At 45.0% G+C, this 17,232-nt stretch overlaps 1 protein-coding gene across 5 annotated transcripts; it reads right to left on the bottom strand.

The window, feature by feature from the left end:
- Window positions 1-392: 392 nt before the first annotated feature.
- ASCC2 (activating signal cointegrator 1 complex subunit 2) lies at window positions 393-17,232 on the bottom strand. Of its 5 annotated transcripts, none has more exons than XM_078600287.1 (19): window positions 17,083-17,232; window positions 15,782-15,874; window positions 15,219-15,377; window positions 14,142-14,348; window positions 12,635-12,764; window positions 11,798-11,865; window positions 11,506-11,619; window positions 10,442-10,554; window positions 10,116-10,190; window positions 9,531-9,638; window positions 9,076-9,144; window positions 8,152-8,226; window positions 7,464-7,644; window positions 6,525-6,730; window positions 6,181-6,300; window positions 4,874-5,107; window positions 3,741-3,840; window positions 2,086-2,189; window positions 393-752 (listed from the first exon to the last, which is right to left on the bottom strand). In XM_078600287.1, the coding sequence occupies exons 2-19, from the start codon at window positions 15,863-15,865 to the stop codon at window positions 581-583; spliced, it is 2,319 nt and encodes a 772-aa protein (XP_078456413.1). In that variant the 5' UTR covers window positions 15,866-15,874; window positions 17,083-17,232; the 3' UTR covers window positions 393-580. The 5 variants fall into 5 exon arrangements, with proteins under 5 accessions (XP_078456413.1, XP_078456417.1, XP_078456418.1 ...); XM_078600291.1 differs by having other exon boundaries at window positions 2,086-2,174; XM_078600292.1 differs by having other exon boundaries at window positions 14,187-14,348.

The raw sequence follows: 17,232 nt of genomic DNA, 5'->3' as shown, positions 1-17,232 counted from the left end.
GTATTGTTTTGAATTAGCTAATTTAATTTCTTCATTAAAAGCTTATATAATTTTACATCTGGAAAACTTAACTGAAAAGGACAGTGTGATTTTTCTCTCGTCGTTAAGTAGATGGCCTTGCTGGGGGTTCAGTTTGATGCGGACTTTCACCTGTTTGGGATTGCGGGATCGAGATAAGGCGACAGAGCTGGCCGTGCGAGAAGACCGCCGTCTGCAGATCGATTCCAACGTAATCGAACGTCTGTCCCTGCGCCTCCATCGTTCATGCAGGGGGCGCGTATGTTTGCAGTGCCCACTACATGAAAACGTACGGAAAGCGCAGCGTTCATCACAGATAAAGTTGTGCGCTTATATATATTAGATGGGATGATGATTCACTCAGACACACAAGATAACTGCTCATCCATTTACTTGCTGGAAATGTAAAATAGTGACAAATCTCAAGCCACAATTTCCCAGGTACCACACTTGTACGTGCTTACACATATGAATGCACACGTGCCCAAAGCATGAGCAGTGTCAAAACACAAAGCGATGTGTAGCTGCACGTTTGCAGCAGGGCTGGGCCGCATCGCCGAGGCTATGAGGGAATCATTCCCCGCCTGAGCTTGCTGCTGGCTCCCGCCCGGCGGTTGTGATTGCCACGTTTACTCTTGTTCTCCTCCTTCCGTCGCCGCTGCACGAGGGTCTCATTCGACTGGCCCTGGCCACGGCCGACCCCTCGCACCGCTTGATTTGCCCCGCCTCTGTGCCTGTGTCAACATCACACACCCACACACGAAACCAGACCACGCACCCTGAACAACGAACTTCTTCTGTAGTCGTGCTGTAAAACTCGGTGCTATTGCTGGACAATAAACACGAGAAAGGATGACTCAAATGCCTTAAAAACACTTTATGTGTAATGGAATTACTTACTGTAAAGTGGCTGGAAGAGGTATACAGTCTTGAACCAGGGGGCTCATGTCCACATTTGAGTATAAATATCAGCACAAAATAAGTAAAACCCACACGGGGTGAGCGTTGTTTCAAAGCAGGTGTTTTTTTAAGGTTACAAACGCATGCCTTTTCTTGAACTGGGTGAGAGGACGTTTAGGCATCATTAAAGATGTATTTGGCTTATTGATTTGTTCAGGTTCATGCCTATCATTACAATACCTGGTTGTATGATTTTCCCTTTTTTCTCCAGTTTATCAGCTTCAGAGTGTGCTTACCGTATTGCTGCGTGTTCTGTGATGACAGTCTGGACACCCAGAGATATTAAACAACCAGATGACTATCTGACACGCCTGTGCTACTCTGTGCTCTTTAAATTTTGAGGCATGCGCCACAAGCTGATAATGCGGCAGACCACGGTGCAGGCGCTGCTTGAGACCGAGACTTGGTCTTGCATGCAGTGGAAGGAGATGCTTTCAGACTGACTTTGGGAAAATGCCACTGCACAGGGGAATTGCTAAGAGATTCATTATGCATCATGGGTAAAACTAATTATTTGGTTACATTATTCATGCTTCAATTTATGTCCGAATGTGACGCAGTTTTTTATCAGTTGCTGAGCAAAGGCCCAAATCATCAAGCAACCAGTAAGATACAGCATGATCAAAGTTGTAATAGGTATGAGTTAGCACGTTCCTTGAATTGAGGAAGGCTATAAGAGCTTGGGGAAAAGAGACGAGAGATAATTCCGAATTCCAATCAGCAGTGCGAGGGAAGAAGCAGAAAGAGAAGTGTTGTGAGCTGCAATGTGCCGGTTGAAAGCAGTTTGAATGAGATGCAACAGTCAGTCCGGTTGACTCAGTCCTCAACACGGGTGGAGGAATCAATGGGTGAAGTTCACAAGAACATGAATCACGGCCGTAGCGATGGAAGAGTAATCAGGAGGTGACTGGCCAACTGCTCGTGAGCGAGTGAGTGCAGTAAATAACCAGGTGATAACAAATTGAGATGACTGTTGTGTTAAAGAGACCTTGGAAACAGTCTAAATTACAAAGTTCAGGGAATTACTGGGCAAAGACTGGTGTGATAAATACTAAAGGCAACTGTCACTCTTTACGGTCACACGCGGCGGAGTGGGCTAACTCTTACCCCCTGTTTGCCATTAATGTTTCTCGTTTGGCAGCCATTTGCTCCCTCAGAACGGCAGGGTCCATCACAAAGTCATCCCGGGGTCTCTCCTGTGCAAACACGCTCTGTCCATGAGCACATGACACATAAACACAAGGCATCATCATAAACAAATACACAACATGAAAATCTGAATCACACACAGCTGCTATCTGTAAAATTAACAGATAAAGAGTTATTGATATAGAACCACGTGAAAAAAATATATTTTTATAGCACAGTTGCTGAACACAGACCCACATTTGTAATAGATAAGAGTTAACATGTGTCTTGAATTGAGCATTGTTATAACAGCTTGGGAAAATAGACAATGGAAGTAAATTCCGAAGTGGAGCAGTGCGAACAAAACAGCAGAAAGTGAAGTCAGGTTACCTGCAGAGTGGTGAGTGGGTGAGTGTTGTTGTGACCTGCAGTGTGGTGAGTGGGTGAGTGTGTTGCTGTGACCTGCAGAGTGGTGAGTGAGTGTTGTTGTGACCTGCAGGGTGGTGAGTGGGTAAGTGTGTTGTTGTGACCTGCAGTGTGGTGAGTCAATACAGTGCAGATGAGACGAAACCATCTGGTAGACCGAGTCCTCAACATGGGTGGAGGAATCAATGAGTGAAGTTCACAGGAATTGTAAGCATAGCAGTAGCGACAAAAGAGTGACAAGCAGGTGACTCGTCACTGGAGTGAATTAGTACACCGATTCCTCTGCATGGGTGGAGGTGAGTGAAGTCTGATCACATATTACAAAAAGTTAATTCAAACTCGAAAGTGCTTAACAATTGACCAATAAAAAGAGAAGGCAGACATGAACCTTGGTGAACCAAAGAAGGGACTGGTGGAGGAAGAAATGCTTATGGTAGCAGATTGTGGCAGAGTTTATAATCATCACTGAAGCATCTGAAAACAAACTCGGAGGTGGCACTAGGACAGGACTGTGGTGGGAAACTGCCTGATCATGTAAGAAGGCAACTAACTATTACCATGTGATACCAGGTGCCGTAAATATGTATGTTTGTTGAACTTCTTTGCACATTATGTAACCAACGGTGCTCATCGGAGGTACAAGTGAAAGGGAGTGACCAATCTAAATGACCAATGAACAGAATCTATAATTATACGAGCGAACTTTAACACAGCAATGCATGGTAGTTTGCTGTGCTTTAGAATGCACCACCTTTATGGCACCATAATCGCTTACAGCAGTCATTTTCCACGCCACTTTTACTATTCTGTGACAAAGCATGGACCGTATTGCAAAGGCATGAGTCTTCCAATATAGTTCCTGTGATGAAGTATGGACTCCGTGATGGAGATGAGGAGAGCCGACATTGCAATCTCTCCACAATAATAAGAACCGGGCTGTGTAGCACACTCATGAGAAGGCACAAACGAGAAACTAATCATCAAAGGTAAAATCCAATCAGGGAGCTATTTCAACTTACAGATCAGGAAAATATCTTAAACTGCTTATTTTATACTAGATTCGAAGCTTTTATATTAATATTGGGCTAGAGCTTGTACAAGGATCGCCTCGGGGTTTTGTGACGAGTTCGGGTTACGTTGGATGAGCATGGGGGTCTTCATTTACGTAAACATTCACATGTCCCTGGAAGTGATAGTGAAGCTCACACCTTGTGTTTATCCTCGTTATCCTCTTCAACCTCGTAGTTTGATGCAACTTTCCTGTCTTCTCTTGATCGGGTCTGCAGCACCCGCGGTGTCACAAACGGCCTAAAAGTAAGTCGCACAAGAGTCTTACTGGAACACCCACGCAACGTGGAAAGATATTATTCAGGCGCAGGGGTGTTGTGCATGACTGCAAGTGTCGTAGAAACTGTCATGCATGTGGAATCTATACCAGTTTATGCAATTTTTATTTTGCCAGCTAAAGCGCTATCTATATGGATCTTACTGTACATTTCATTGTGTTCTTGTCTGGCTGCACAACACTGACAGAGAACCTGACTTGAAAGATTACAACTTCATATTCTTTGGGTCTTTCGGTAATGCCACGTAGAAAAATAAAAAAATCACGACGTTTCGATCGCAACACAAGCAATCGTCATCAGGTGAAAAAATATAGCGGGAGAGCTGCTGAGGCAGGATGTTATATAGGTTTGAGATGGGTGTAGCCCAAGGGTAAGTGGGCGGGGCTAGAGATGGAATTTGCATGTAAATATAAGATCGGCAAGCTGATATACCTCCACGACTACAAAGCTGTGGAGGTGGCCATTGAATTGTGAGAGATTAGCATGTCAATCTGTTAATGTAAGATTAGCATGTCAATGTAAGAAAACCACCGAAACAGTGGCTGTGTTAATGAGACATTTAGCCTGTTAGTGTAGAATGACTGAATTACAACTGCTCTCTCCCCATGACACAGTCATGCCTCCTAGGATCAGTCCCTGTCAGACATCTCTAGGGAAAGTCAGCAAATGATACAGATGTCATTGACCGGTCCCACGCATGGTTTGATGTGATGTACATTGTTATAGGTGTTTGGATGTTATTATAATTAACGATCATAAAAAATTACTCAACAAAGGTTGTTCTGAGGAAAAACTGGCTCCACCCCATCCAGAAAATGTGGAAATTCCACCACAGGCCCAGGGCTGCTAATGGAGAAGAGAAGTGTGCCACTGCCCACTTGAGCAAAGTGACACTTTGACTTGGCTCTAGATGTGATAGCCCAAGGGCCCTACCCAATGATTCCCAATTAAAACTGATGTACCAGTACACAGAGGGCAGCGTAGCCCTGGCTTACCGGCGCGCCAGCACATCGTCATCAGCGTCCCCGTCGTTGGCACAGACGTGGCCGACATCGTACGTGTCGTCGTACTCATCGTCGTAATCCCGCACGCCGCCTGCCCCCGGCAGCCCAGGCTCTTCCTCCTCCTCGTCACAGACCAGGCCGTATGGCGCGTACCGCTCTCGCGAGGGGCCGGTTACGCCGCTCCGGTCGGCGAGCACCGACCGCCAGCCGCCTGGCCCTGCCGGCCTGAACACCAAACCAGCTTCGTTTCAACATACACCAAAGAAATGTGGAATTTCCTTGATTTGGAATTTCCATGGGGCGGTGACGGGGCCCAGCAGCAGCAGGTTTGCCGCTCGCTGGAGAGGTTCGCAGATTGAATCCGGCAGGCCACTCTGGTTCATACTGCAGGTGTGTGATCTGGCCAAATGCTAACGTGGTCTCAAGTGTGCAACTTGCAGTTACAAGGTCGATGAGCTCAACATTTGAGTACTACTCTTCATCTCCCCAGGGTCAGTAAAATTAAAAACACATAATGGAAATTCTAGATTTGAAGCTTTCATGACTGCAAGGATTCATACTCTTAGGTTTTTTTCGGTAAAGTCACGTAGGAAAAAAATAATAAAAGTAAAATAATAATAAATGAAAATAAATCAATTAAATCACGTTTCGGAGGCAATAACTGTAGCACTGCTGTGCCTTTTTACACCTGATGAAGGAAGCTTGTGTTGCCTCCGAAACGTTGTGATTTAATTTATTTACATTTATTATTATTTTACTTTTATTATTTTTTACCTACGTGACTTTACCGAAAAAACATAAGAGTACATAATGGAAATGTTATAATTGATGTCCAGGTATGGTCAGCTTTACCCTCAAGATATTCATCACTGGCTCAGGGCTGTAAGGAAGAGATTAGAACCATGCATAAATCCATTTTAAATAAGCTGTTTGATTTCACAAGGAAAAGTGCTACGTGAAAAATTACGAACAGGCTGGTGCACACATCTCCTTCATAAATGGAAAATTAAAGACAAGCCTCAGTAGTGCGGTTGTGACCATCCAGCCCAACCTATGGACCATGCAGTAAGCCACTGTAGTCTGTGCTCCTTCAACAGAGGAATAGCAAACTACCCTATCGCTATCGTGAAGCCCTCTTGTGGTTAATAGACATTGGCATGTATCTCCTGAATATATTGCTTCCTTCATAAGCAATAGAATGTGAAAGATTCAGCCTGCGTACCCCAGGGGTGCAGGACGATGTGTGACGCGTGGAGGCCATGTGTTCCCGCGCCTCATGCAGCAGTGGGGTCTCTCACCTCTTTCCCTTATGCACCCGCGCCAGGTCGACAGAGTCACGGCTGAACACGTCAAACTCGTCTCCGTCAAATACCCCGCGCCTCTCCGCCAGCAACGATGGCACCTTGCTCTCCTCCGTCCTGCGAGCCAGGGTATGCATCGCAAGGTGACTCTACGGCTCAATTCAATACAAACCCAGCGCCGCGTGCATACGGCACGGAGGCCGTACAGGCTGGCACTGCACGGTCATTGGTCTTTCACAAAGCCAGGTTATCTACTTGGCCAATGATACTTAAATTGTTTATTGCCTCTTTCGAATGAGCATCGTGTATGAGACTTTTTTTCTGAATGGAAGGCTGCTCACTTCGGCATGCTCCTGTCCAGGTCTTTCAGCTGGTCAGGCAGAGTGTCGTCGAGCAGTCGGCTGACCAGGCTCTCAGAGTCATAGTTGAGGGCATGCAGTCCTGCTTCGATGAACCCATCCCCCAGCTCAGGAAACAGATCGCGGATGCCGCACACGAGCGAGGCGAGCTCCACGCCGCCCATCTCCACACCACGAGACACCGACTCCTGTGAAGCCGGGAGGAGGAGCAGGAAGAACAAAGAGAAGCGAGATGAAATTACAACGACCACATTAACCGAGCAAAACAACTCATGAGCCGCCATAATAACAATATTGCATTAGCACGGTGCTTAAATTCCTCAGAAATTCAAAGTGCCTTACGTAGCATCTCATCTCACATGTTACAAGGGCATGTATGTATGTATGTTGAACTTATTTCGCACCGTTCGTAGCCACAAGGACAGCTGCCATTGGGCGTCCCCCAGTGGCAGCTGTCCTTGTGCGGCAAAAGGTGACTGCACTAGACTGCAAGTGGGCATTAGTCCTCTTAATTCCCACTTGCAGGGAGGTTATCATTGCAATAGGTGATGATTGCTGTGTCTAATCCCATGAGTACATTTGCAGGTAACTTTGCGAATTTGGCAAATTTGGACCATTACAATGGCACACAATGACCTCCCTACTCAATATGCTGCCACCGCGACCCTCACCAGGACAAGCAGATTGAGAAACGAACGAACAATGGCCTACTCATTACGATTGACATCACAAGATGTTTAACATCCACTGTGAAGCAGATGGCACATATCTATGTATAATACACCTCAATAATTACCAGGATGGCCAGCCGGCTGCCGCTGGGCCATGTCAAGACACAGGCGCACATGGAGATGTTCCATCTCACATGCGTGTGTGCACACATGGCTGAACGCACAATTTGCGTAGCATACATCAACTTACATGGTCAGGCTCGGCATCTTCACTGCCATTGAAGTTTTGTGTGGCGATGCTGCTGCGTTGATCAGCAGCTGGGCTCTCACAGTTTGCCATGTGTTGAGGATGCTGAGAAGGCCGCCTGCTGCCTGCAGACTGCCGTGCCTCCCGAACAGCATCCAGTACATAGGAGATGCGGGTCTCATCTCTGCGGTCATGCTGAGTTAGAGAGTATGACCACAGTTTAAACGGCCACAGTTTGCAAGCCAAAGAAATACTAATTTCAAGCCATTTCTTTGAGAAAGGAAAGTGTGGTGGTGGAGTGAGGGTGTGAAGAATGGAGTTTGAAGCTTACTAAATAAGTGGGGAAGAACACATGCATAGACATATTGTTTATGGATTAGACATTATTTATGGATGTCATTGTCATCCCAATGCTGAACAATTACCTGCAAATTACTTAATTGGGATAACACATTGCAACATCACCCCTTCCTGTCAAAACTTGGCAGGACCCTTTGGGTAAACAAGCATAATCATATATAATAATGTAGGCTGAGGTAGGATGAGATTTAAGTTGGACTGAATGCACGAAGGCGCAACTCTAGAAGTGGCTTATCTGGCAAGTACCCGGTAGAATGGTGGTTCAGTCGAGCCCTCTCGTGGTACATGTGACTCACTTAAAGTGTAAATGCCGTGCATTTCACAAGGATACAAGCTGGGTGAAGCCTGCTGCATTATGCTGATATCATCCGCAATTGGGTAGAGTTCATCAAAATCTGCAAGAAACCTAGGAGTTGTTGACATGACAACACATTACATTTATTTACAACTATTTTACAATACATTACACCAGATGCTCATCATGTCTGTGTGATGGTGATGGAAGGGAATAAAGGCACTCATGCTAATCGGCATAAAACAGTGATTTTTATCCGTGAATTTAATGATGATTTAAATCCCGAGTATATGAGTTCCAAATGAGACAATTAATGCTGTATTTAATTCTGTATTTATAACTTGAAAAATAATGCCCCCTTCCATATCTCTCATGCAAAAATAAAATACTGTATTTTACGTAACCCATTGGCCACATGGTCTTCTGGGAGTGTGCACCTTTAATAACAGCACTATTTCAATACAAATAAACTCTAGACCAGTTTCGACTGTCAGTGTCTCACAAGCAGAGTCGACCTTGCCTGAATCAATGCTGGTGAAATGCCAGATGTTTATAGGCAAGGACCTTTCTATCATAGATTGGTCCTAAATCAATGCAAGCCATTGTAATACGTAACACAAACTATTCATTAAGCTTCATTGTGGAGAATGTTAAAATAAATGTCATCTCTTTGCCACGTGTGTTAATAAAATAACTGAGGCAACACATATCCTCTATGAGGACATCTGGGAAACATAAGGTTTACATATGGGGGTTTTTCATCCCATTACCCACTAAGAAAACTCCTTATCCATTAAACAGTGGGACGTTCCTATTGTCATCTGCACGTTATTTAAAGTTGGTTACAATGTACACAATTCTTGGAAAGCATATACGGTATGGTTGCCAATCACTTTAAATTAATCATTATAGACGACGTATGCATGTGGGCAAGGCTTCGTAATATGCAAAAGTACTAACCGGTGCTGCTGCAGCAGGGTCATGACGACATTCAAGTATTCCTCCACCACGTCCTGCACCTGCTCAGTGCTGCACACAGGCATGGCAGGAGCCACGCCCATACAAAAACAGCAACACATTTGTATATCCATAGCTACACGTCAAACAGCACACAAAGCAAAGCTATACTAGGCTCTAGAGGCAGCTCTTCGTAGATTTCTGGGGCCACTGGTGCAACTACTTTCAGGAATAGCGACCTTTGGCTGTAGATGCTCCGACTATTGGAGCAGTTAGCCCAGATTAACATTTCTTCTCTATTCTTTTTCTCGTCTTATTCCATAAAAAAAAAATGCATTGCTCGACTTCTCAGCTGTTACAAGGTACACATGCATATACTGTATGCATACAGTTTATTTGTGAAACAAAAGGTAAACAACGGATTAACACCACCCCGACGCTGCAGAACAAGTACGGACCGAGCATCCAGCAGGGGCTGCAAGCAGCAGGCGGAGATAACAGCGTGGCTCACGCTCAGCAGACGCCGCTGGGACGTGACCAGTAAGCGGCACAGCTCATCCTGCAGTCTGACACGGGCAATGACAGGAGCTCAAGAGAATCGCTCATGTTTCAAGTTTAAAGTTCAAGTTCATTTATTAGGTATAGCCCTGTGAGACATTCGGCTCTTGAATGTAAAACCCGTACGTGTCATGTACACAGCTCGTCCCAGTCTACACAATGATGGAACACCGTTAACTATTTAAAATGTTTTTTTTTCTATCAATGTAAGTACCAAAATTTTTTTTACACACAGCTGCATGTAATATAGAGAAGTGATGATAATTGCTGTTGAAGTTGTCATTTCTGAACAATGATGAATTTAAAGCAGCAATCCTTGCTAAGAGAAAGGTGTATGGAGATAGTGGCATGATCACGAAGAGCTTTGAGTGTGCGTACTGCATTGCACCAAATCCACTATGGGCAACATGAATCATGTATACACGTGTCACACAACAGCAGACTGTTAAACAACATCGCGTGCTGGCTCTGATCCAAACACTTACTCTTTGTCTTCAAAGTTTGTCTGGGTCAGCACTTTCTCCATCTCAGGAACCACAATCTCATAAAAACCTGAAATCCTTGAACAGAGAATAAAACGTTTTCATTCACGTATCAAGAAACTAATTTGAAATATATTTGTGATAGTGTCATAAACAGGCAGAAAATACTCCAAAACGCTGCTTGTCTGTTTATAAAAACAATATGGCTTGGTTTGAAATCCAATGCGCTATCAACGTTTATATTGGCAAAAAGGGTTCTGCCGTATACAGTAAATCTCTTTCCATTCGCGCTGCCCTTCTCCTGGTACTGTGCCTGAGTGCCTCTGCACCTGGACAGGGCATCCTGCCGCAGGAAGGTTGCGGCCGCCGCAGGGTAAACGTCCAAAAACGCAAAGAGAGTCGTGGCAACGTCGCATAGGTACTGCAGTAAATCCTTCAGCTCCTGCACACATCCACGCCACCGCAGACACACACACCGCACCAATAAACTCCAGTTACTCGTTCACCGGCTGTCAGTCGCCTACTTATCCCTCTTCTATTTCTATTACTACCATGGCTACTGTTGCCGTGAACTTCACTCAATAATTCTTCAACCCATGTTGAGGACTGGGACTGAACAGACTGACTGATTCGTCTCATCCATATTGTATTCGACCACCACCACCACCACCACTTCTTTCTGCTTCTTCATTTGCAGTACTCCACTTTGGAATTCCCTCCCATTCTCTCTTTTTCACAAGCTTTTTATCCTTCAATTTAAGATGTTCTGGGGCCTTTGGGCCTGTGCTCAGCAACTTTGTTTAATAAAAAAGACCATGTAACCTTTCAGATTTAAATTAGGGTAGAGCATTAAGTATGTAACCAGATAATTGGTTGTACCCTGAAAGCAGAGTAAATATATTATCAATTCCACTGTGCAATGGCATTTTCCTAAAGTCAGTCTGAAAACATCTTGATTTGAAGCTTTCGTGACTGCAGGAATCCATACTCTTTGGTTCTTTCGGTAGTCACGTGGGTAGAAAGAATAATAGATCACGACCTTTCAATCCACACAAGCAATCGTCCTCAGGTGGGATAGAGAAACAGGCTGCTGAAACAAGTCCTCATATATAGAGCCGAGAGGGGGGGACGGGGGGTTGCCGCATCGGGCAAGAGGGTGGGGGCTAGAGATTGTGCCTAGGCGAGTGGGAAATCCAAAGATGGGAACCGAGATGGGGGGGGGAAGAGGGGGGTGTGGTTGATGCGAGAGCTGTGAGAGCTGAGGGGGTGGCCATTGTATTGTGAGAGATGAGCATGTCAATGTATTTGGTGTTTCACGGTTGTGTTTCGCACTCAGAATGTATGTTCGGTATCCGCCGCCGCGTGTTCCTTGTGTGCTGCGAGTCTGCATTACCAAGTCAGGTATGGTCGCTGTAGAGTGGGAGGCCTGGCCGGTGAGCTTCTGTGGAAACCCATCGCTCCACACGTGGCTCGTGACGCCGCATTTTCCCGCTATCATGTCAAACACCTGCGCACAAATCATACGTTAGCGTGTGAAAAACGGCACTATAAGCACCACGCAGTGTGTCACGGCCCTGACAGCACAAAGGCGTAGTAGCCCTCATTCTCCGCTCTACAGCTCCTGCCACCTCTCACCCATGTGCTTCAAATAAACGTGCTGCCCTGCTGTGTGGGTTCTGCCTCGCCTGCAAAATAGTAGGAATGCTCTCCTCCAGGTCACTGAGGTAGGCTGGCTGCTTCTTGAAAATGTTACCTGTAATGGCAGACCACACCACAGACCCTCAATGCCCACACTGGCACCACCAAAAAAGACTTCTCACCAGTAAAACTGAAATCAGACAGTCAGCTAACAGAATCCTCAGCACTCCCAGCCATTCTCGTTCAGCAATACCAACAGCAACGACCTTATGCAAACACAACAAAATACATGGCGTGGTCACAACAACACAGAGCGGAGTGGGTTTCAGTTACTCATCTTAGATCTCCCATGGACACAAGCAAAAGACCTGAGCATTGCTGTATGGGCCGTGCCGATGTTGCAACTGTGGGGATGCTGTGCACTATAATGTGGAACAGAAGTCACTGGGAAGCACTTGGACCACCTGTAAAGTTCAACATGACCATGGTATCGCGCTCAACAGAAAACCACCAGCTCAAGGCACAATTCACCTGTCCTAAGTCTTGAACATGAAGAAAACATTCACGGGGAATAAAAGTAAATAAAACAAACTCCACATTTCTGTGGCAGAGATCAGTCTCTCTATAGGACTCTACTACTGACTTTCAAAAAGTGGTATGTATTTAATTACCTTTAATGACAGAGGTCTCACCTTGAGTTCTCACCTGGTTAAACTAAATATATTTGAAACTTAATTCTGAAGCGTTAATGAACTGAGAGAACTGCTACACTGGGATTTAAATGCATGATTTTCATTCATGAAAAATCGAACCAACAGCGCCACCCGGGCAGATGACAAGGTCAGTGGAGACCAGGTTAGCGCTCGAGCGGTGTTAAACCGCACCGATCATTTTGCTGAGTAGAGCCCCATTCCCTCGGCCGTACAGGGCGCACAGGTCCAAGATCTTGGGAACATCGAAGAGAAAGTTGTTGTAGATGACCTCGGCAAATGCTTCCGTCGACAGGAAGCATTCCTGCAGGGCACATAAAATGAGAAATTCTATTACAATTAAAATATTCATTAAAATTGTGACAATGGATTGCAATCAAATTATCAAATATTCTTAACCATAGCCAGTCAGGTAAACATGAGACCATGACAAAATATCAGTATAACATTGTATTTCTAAACATTTATTTATTACACTTGTTTACCGTGGAAAGCCAGTCTCAACGCTGTTTCAGGAGAGCCCTGCCAATTAATCTGTCGGGGGTGATGTTGCTATGTGTAAATCTAATTGAATAATTTGCATATAATTGTTCAACATGAGGATGTTTGACCAATACCAATTACATTGAATGTTTTCTTAGCTTCGCAAGTCAAGTGGTTTTCCGAAAATGATGCTCATTTTAAAATAAGACTATTATGGCACTCGTAACATATGCTAGAAGAGCGTTCATGGTCATATTCTGTCTCTAGCTAAGTCACTCCATACACTATCATGACGAGCCATCGTTTCTCCACTCCCTACTCGATGAAAACCTCAATGCCTTCCCCATCCCTCATGCTCCAGTGATGCCACATTCTATATCATGCCTGCACATGAGCTCATCTTATCATCCTATCTCTGTGGCAGTTGTCATCTCAGGCACTTTATCTTCTTTGGCTGCCATTCCAACACCATTCCCATCTCCTGGCAAGCGTCCCAATTATCCCTGCTCTCGTGCACCACTCTTCATTTTAATCGCAATTTGTCTTGAATAACTGCTGCAGATATAACATTCTGTTGTTTTCCAGTTATGCTCCTCAATTACTTTGAGATAGGCAAAATTATGACTTTAGTTTTACTCATATCTATCTCCTCCAATCTGCAGCCTTCAAGAGATTCTTCAATCATTCCCTGTAGATAATTTTCATTGTGTTATGACGAATATCAGAAAGTATGAGATGGCGAATGCTCTCTCCGTTTATTGAAAATATGCTTTCATGTTGCTGTGAATAACATTTTTGAGAGCTTACCTCCTTGCCTTACACCTTATATAATTTGTATTTTGACGCTCTCTACTGATTTTTATTTTACCACTCCCTTTGTGCAATCTCAATAGACTGCTTCCTTCATTGTAAAAAGTTTTTTTTATCCATTTTGATATTTTAAGATCTTTAGCTTGTGACTGCTTCAGTTTCCACTAGATACAACCAAGAACACGAAATAAAATGAAAATCAATTGACACTCGAGTTGTAGAAGTGTGTGCTGTGTTATAGTGTCCAGTTAGGGCTTTGGTTGTGTGTGGTTAGAGCTGTAGACTTTGTGTATGTTCGTGTTGGTTACAGCAGCAGCGTGTGTGTGTGAATGTTTGTGTGTTATACAAGCTGTAGCAATGGGTGTGTGTTTAAAGTGGCATTGAGGACCTTGCTTTCTCTGTTTGTTGACATTCGCAGGTAAACCATAAACACCTGGCGGTGTAACTGGGTCTGCAAGTTGCAAGGTTCGCATGCGCCCTGCTTCGAACACTTTCCTCCACAGGCGCCGCCTCGGTCCATGGCACCATCATATGCCCGGGGGACCAGACGAACGTAGGAATCCAGGCTCTTGTGCAAATCTTCATCAAACACCACCTGCCAGGGTTGACATGGCACTTGTGTCAGTGCTGGCTACAGTAAATGACACCTCCGTTGTAGTGCCAAGTTTCATTCAGTTTGTTTTGGGTTCATGTTTTTTCTTAGTTTAATTTACAATTATTTTTCTGCAAACATGTGATGATGATTCTCAGTTTAATTGACCAGGTGGCTCATGGGTAAGAGCAGTGAGATGGCACCACTGAGATTCTGGATTAAAATCAAGGTGGTTTTGGCCCACTGTAATTAAACTGGCTTCTCAAGTGCAACAAGCTGATAATTGACACTTGAGATCTCAGAAGTAAGTCTGTCATATCTCCTTCTTCGGGATATTCTCTAGCACGGGTGATGCACTGCCCTGCGAGTTTAAAATGAACTCGCCTAAAGGGTAATCCCCGCACAGGTTAAGTTATGAGATTGGTTCCTGTGCAGAAGTTGGATTATGGCAACGTGAGACAGTGAGAAATGGTGTCAGCAGGGTAAGCCTTCATCCAACAGTGGACAGACCCATCTGTCCAAAATTAATCACAGAAACAATATGCTGTGCTGTTCAACATCTAACAGCTTAATTACAAATCCAAGAGAACAAGTATGTAGAGTCATGCTTGTCTTTGCACGTGCTTTATCGCGAAAATGTATTAATTCGTAAGAATTGCATTAAACTGTAATGAAATGCTTAACTGTTACTATGTCATACTTAGATTAAAATGACTAGGTCTGTGAAGTAGTCTGAAAAAATAAAAAATGTCACCTTTTTCTGTCTTGAATTACAGTCGTAAACATAGTAAATGTTTCAATAAAGTACAAAAGAGAGACACAAAGTACAAAAGAGAGACACAAGTCAATGTTGCGAGGTGTCGCACAAAACACCTGTGACCAGAAGCGTGGGTGCGGCTGCTTGAGCAGCCAGTCCAGATCGCTGGTGAGAAACCGCAAGCGCTCCACCCACTCGTGCAGTGCGACAGGGCAGCCTTCAGGCGGGGGCGGGCGGTACGCCACAAACCTCCGCTCCACTTTCCAGCGAGGGTGCTGCACAGCTCACCGCCACAACACAGTGCACAGAGGGACTCTCCTGTGAACCTCTAACACGGAAATTGTGTTACACGTCAGTGATGAGATCATTTGATTCTTCCTGTTGCCTTGCTCTCTATTCGCGATGGCTGCCATTTCCAACACGATCTCTCCTTTGGCTGCCATTCTGTCAATCGTCTTTTCCATCGGCCAGAATTCCTTTTTGCGACATGTACTGCTAAAGCCCCCTTTTCTTAACGGTCCATATTTCTCTGCTTTGCATTAGTTCTTGGATCAATGTTATTCCTCCTTCTGTAAATGTAATTTCCAGTATCTATTTATCCATGTTTCTCTGTACATTTCAGGTTATACTCTCTGCCAGTGTTTGCGTTTTTCTGTAGCAGTGCCTGTGAGTGACCCACCAGGGCAGGCACTCTATGTGCAGCACCCGTGTGTGTGTCCACGACCTCCACTACGAGCCGATCCAGGGGAAGAATGGTCGCCATGGCAGAGTTCTATGGCAGACACAACGCAGCAGGTACAGTCATCCATAAGAGGTTTTATGGGTTAGATCGCGTGAATATATAAATGTGTCGTTAAAACCCGCCACCACCCGACACAGCCAACTAGTAAGGGTTGTCACGTAAACAGAACGTGCCAATTCGTCACTAGTACAGCACTAACTGGTGTGTTGGAGAGCCAAGCCACAACATTTACAAACTGAGTACAACATTTCGCCAGTAATTGTAATAACACACCGGTGTGCTGTACTTGTTAATTGTAATAACACAGTGTGCTGTACTGGTGACGGATTGGCACGTTCTGTTTACGTGACAACCCTTACTAGTTGGCTGTGTCGGGTGGTGGCGGGTTTTAAGACACATTTATATATTTACGTGATCTAACCCAAAAAACCTCTGATGCATAAAGGGGCCGTCCATAAATTATTTCACGCACATGGGGGGGGGGGGGGTCAGACATTTGTGATGTGTGACGAGGGGGGGGGTTGAGAAATGCGACGTCACATCAAAATGTTCAACTTTAAATAAATACGGACACGTTCTACTTAATTGAACAGACTTTTTAATAAATGTTTTCTCCTACGACATCAGAGTGCAACGATTTGAAGCCTGTTTTATTTTTTTGGGGGGGGGCGGGCAGAGCTCTGTGACGTCATATTTTAGGGGGGGGTCTGACTTTTTGTGACGCCGTGTGACGTGGGGGGGGGATTCCAAAATCGCGTGACATCATTTATGGACGGCCCCAAATGTCAGTCCTGATTTCAGTATCAAGGCCAGTCTTGCCAGACCGTGATGTCACATGTCCACGTGGACATTCGCGTCAACTTCAGGAAGCCAAGACAGGCGCGCTCAAGACACGCAAATACAAACATTGCAACAGAGACCACAATTAGCACAAACATGACGCATTCACCGCACGACTCGAAGCTTCTTGTGTGGTAAAAACAAAGACACCGCGTTATGCGTGGAGAATTGGGGGTCATAAAATGAATACATCTCTGACTCCATATGATAATAAAACATTATAAACGGTGAATGCAACAGTGAATGCAACTGTTAGCACTTTTACAATCTCGATTGAAGGCTCATTTCTGTAGATCCGCGTTTTGTGTTTCGTCTCCGATTAGCACGGTTGGCTACGTACGATGCGAAAGAAGTTCAACACACACGCACTGAGCCAGGCTGGATCTTCAGGCTCTCACCAGCAGTCAGTCGCGCCGCGGAGACGATGAACGCGGGAGACGAACCTCTCACTGTACCAGCTGCCGCTACTGTACACCGCGATGCCCCCGAAAGAGCCCCACGTGACGTTGGTCACGTGGCTCGAATAGCGTTGCCACGTGATCTCACCA

This window comes from Lampetra planeri, chromosome 13, assembly GCF_965212315.1.
Source record: "Lampetra planeri chromosome 13, kcLamPlan1.2.h2, whole genome shotgun sequence".
Taxonomy (NCBI): Eukaryota; Metazoa; Chordata; class Hyperoartia; order Petromyzontiformes; family Petromyzontidae; genus Lampetra; species Lampetra planeri.
Note: the sequence above shows the minus strand (reverse complement) of the source record. Positions and strands in the feature narration are given on the sequence as shown.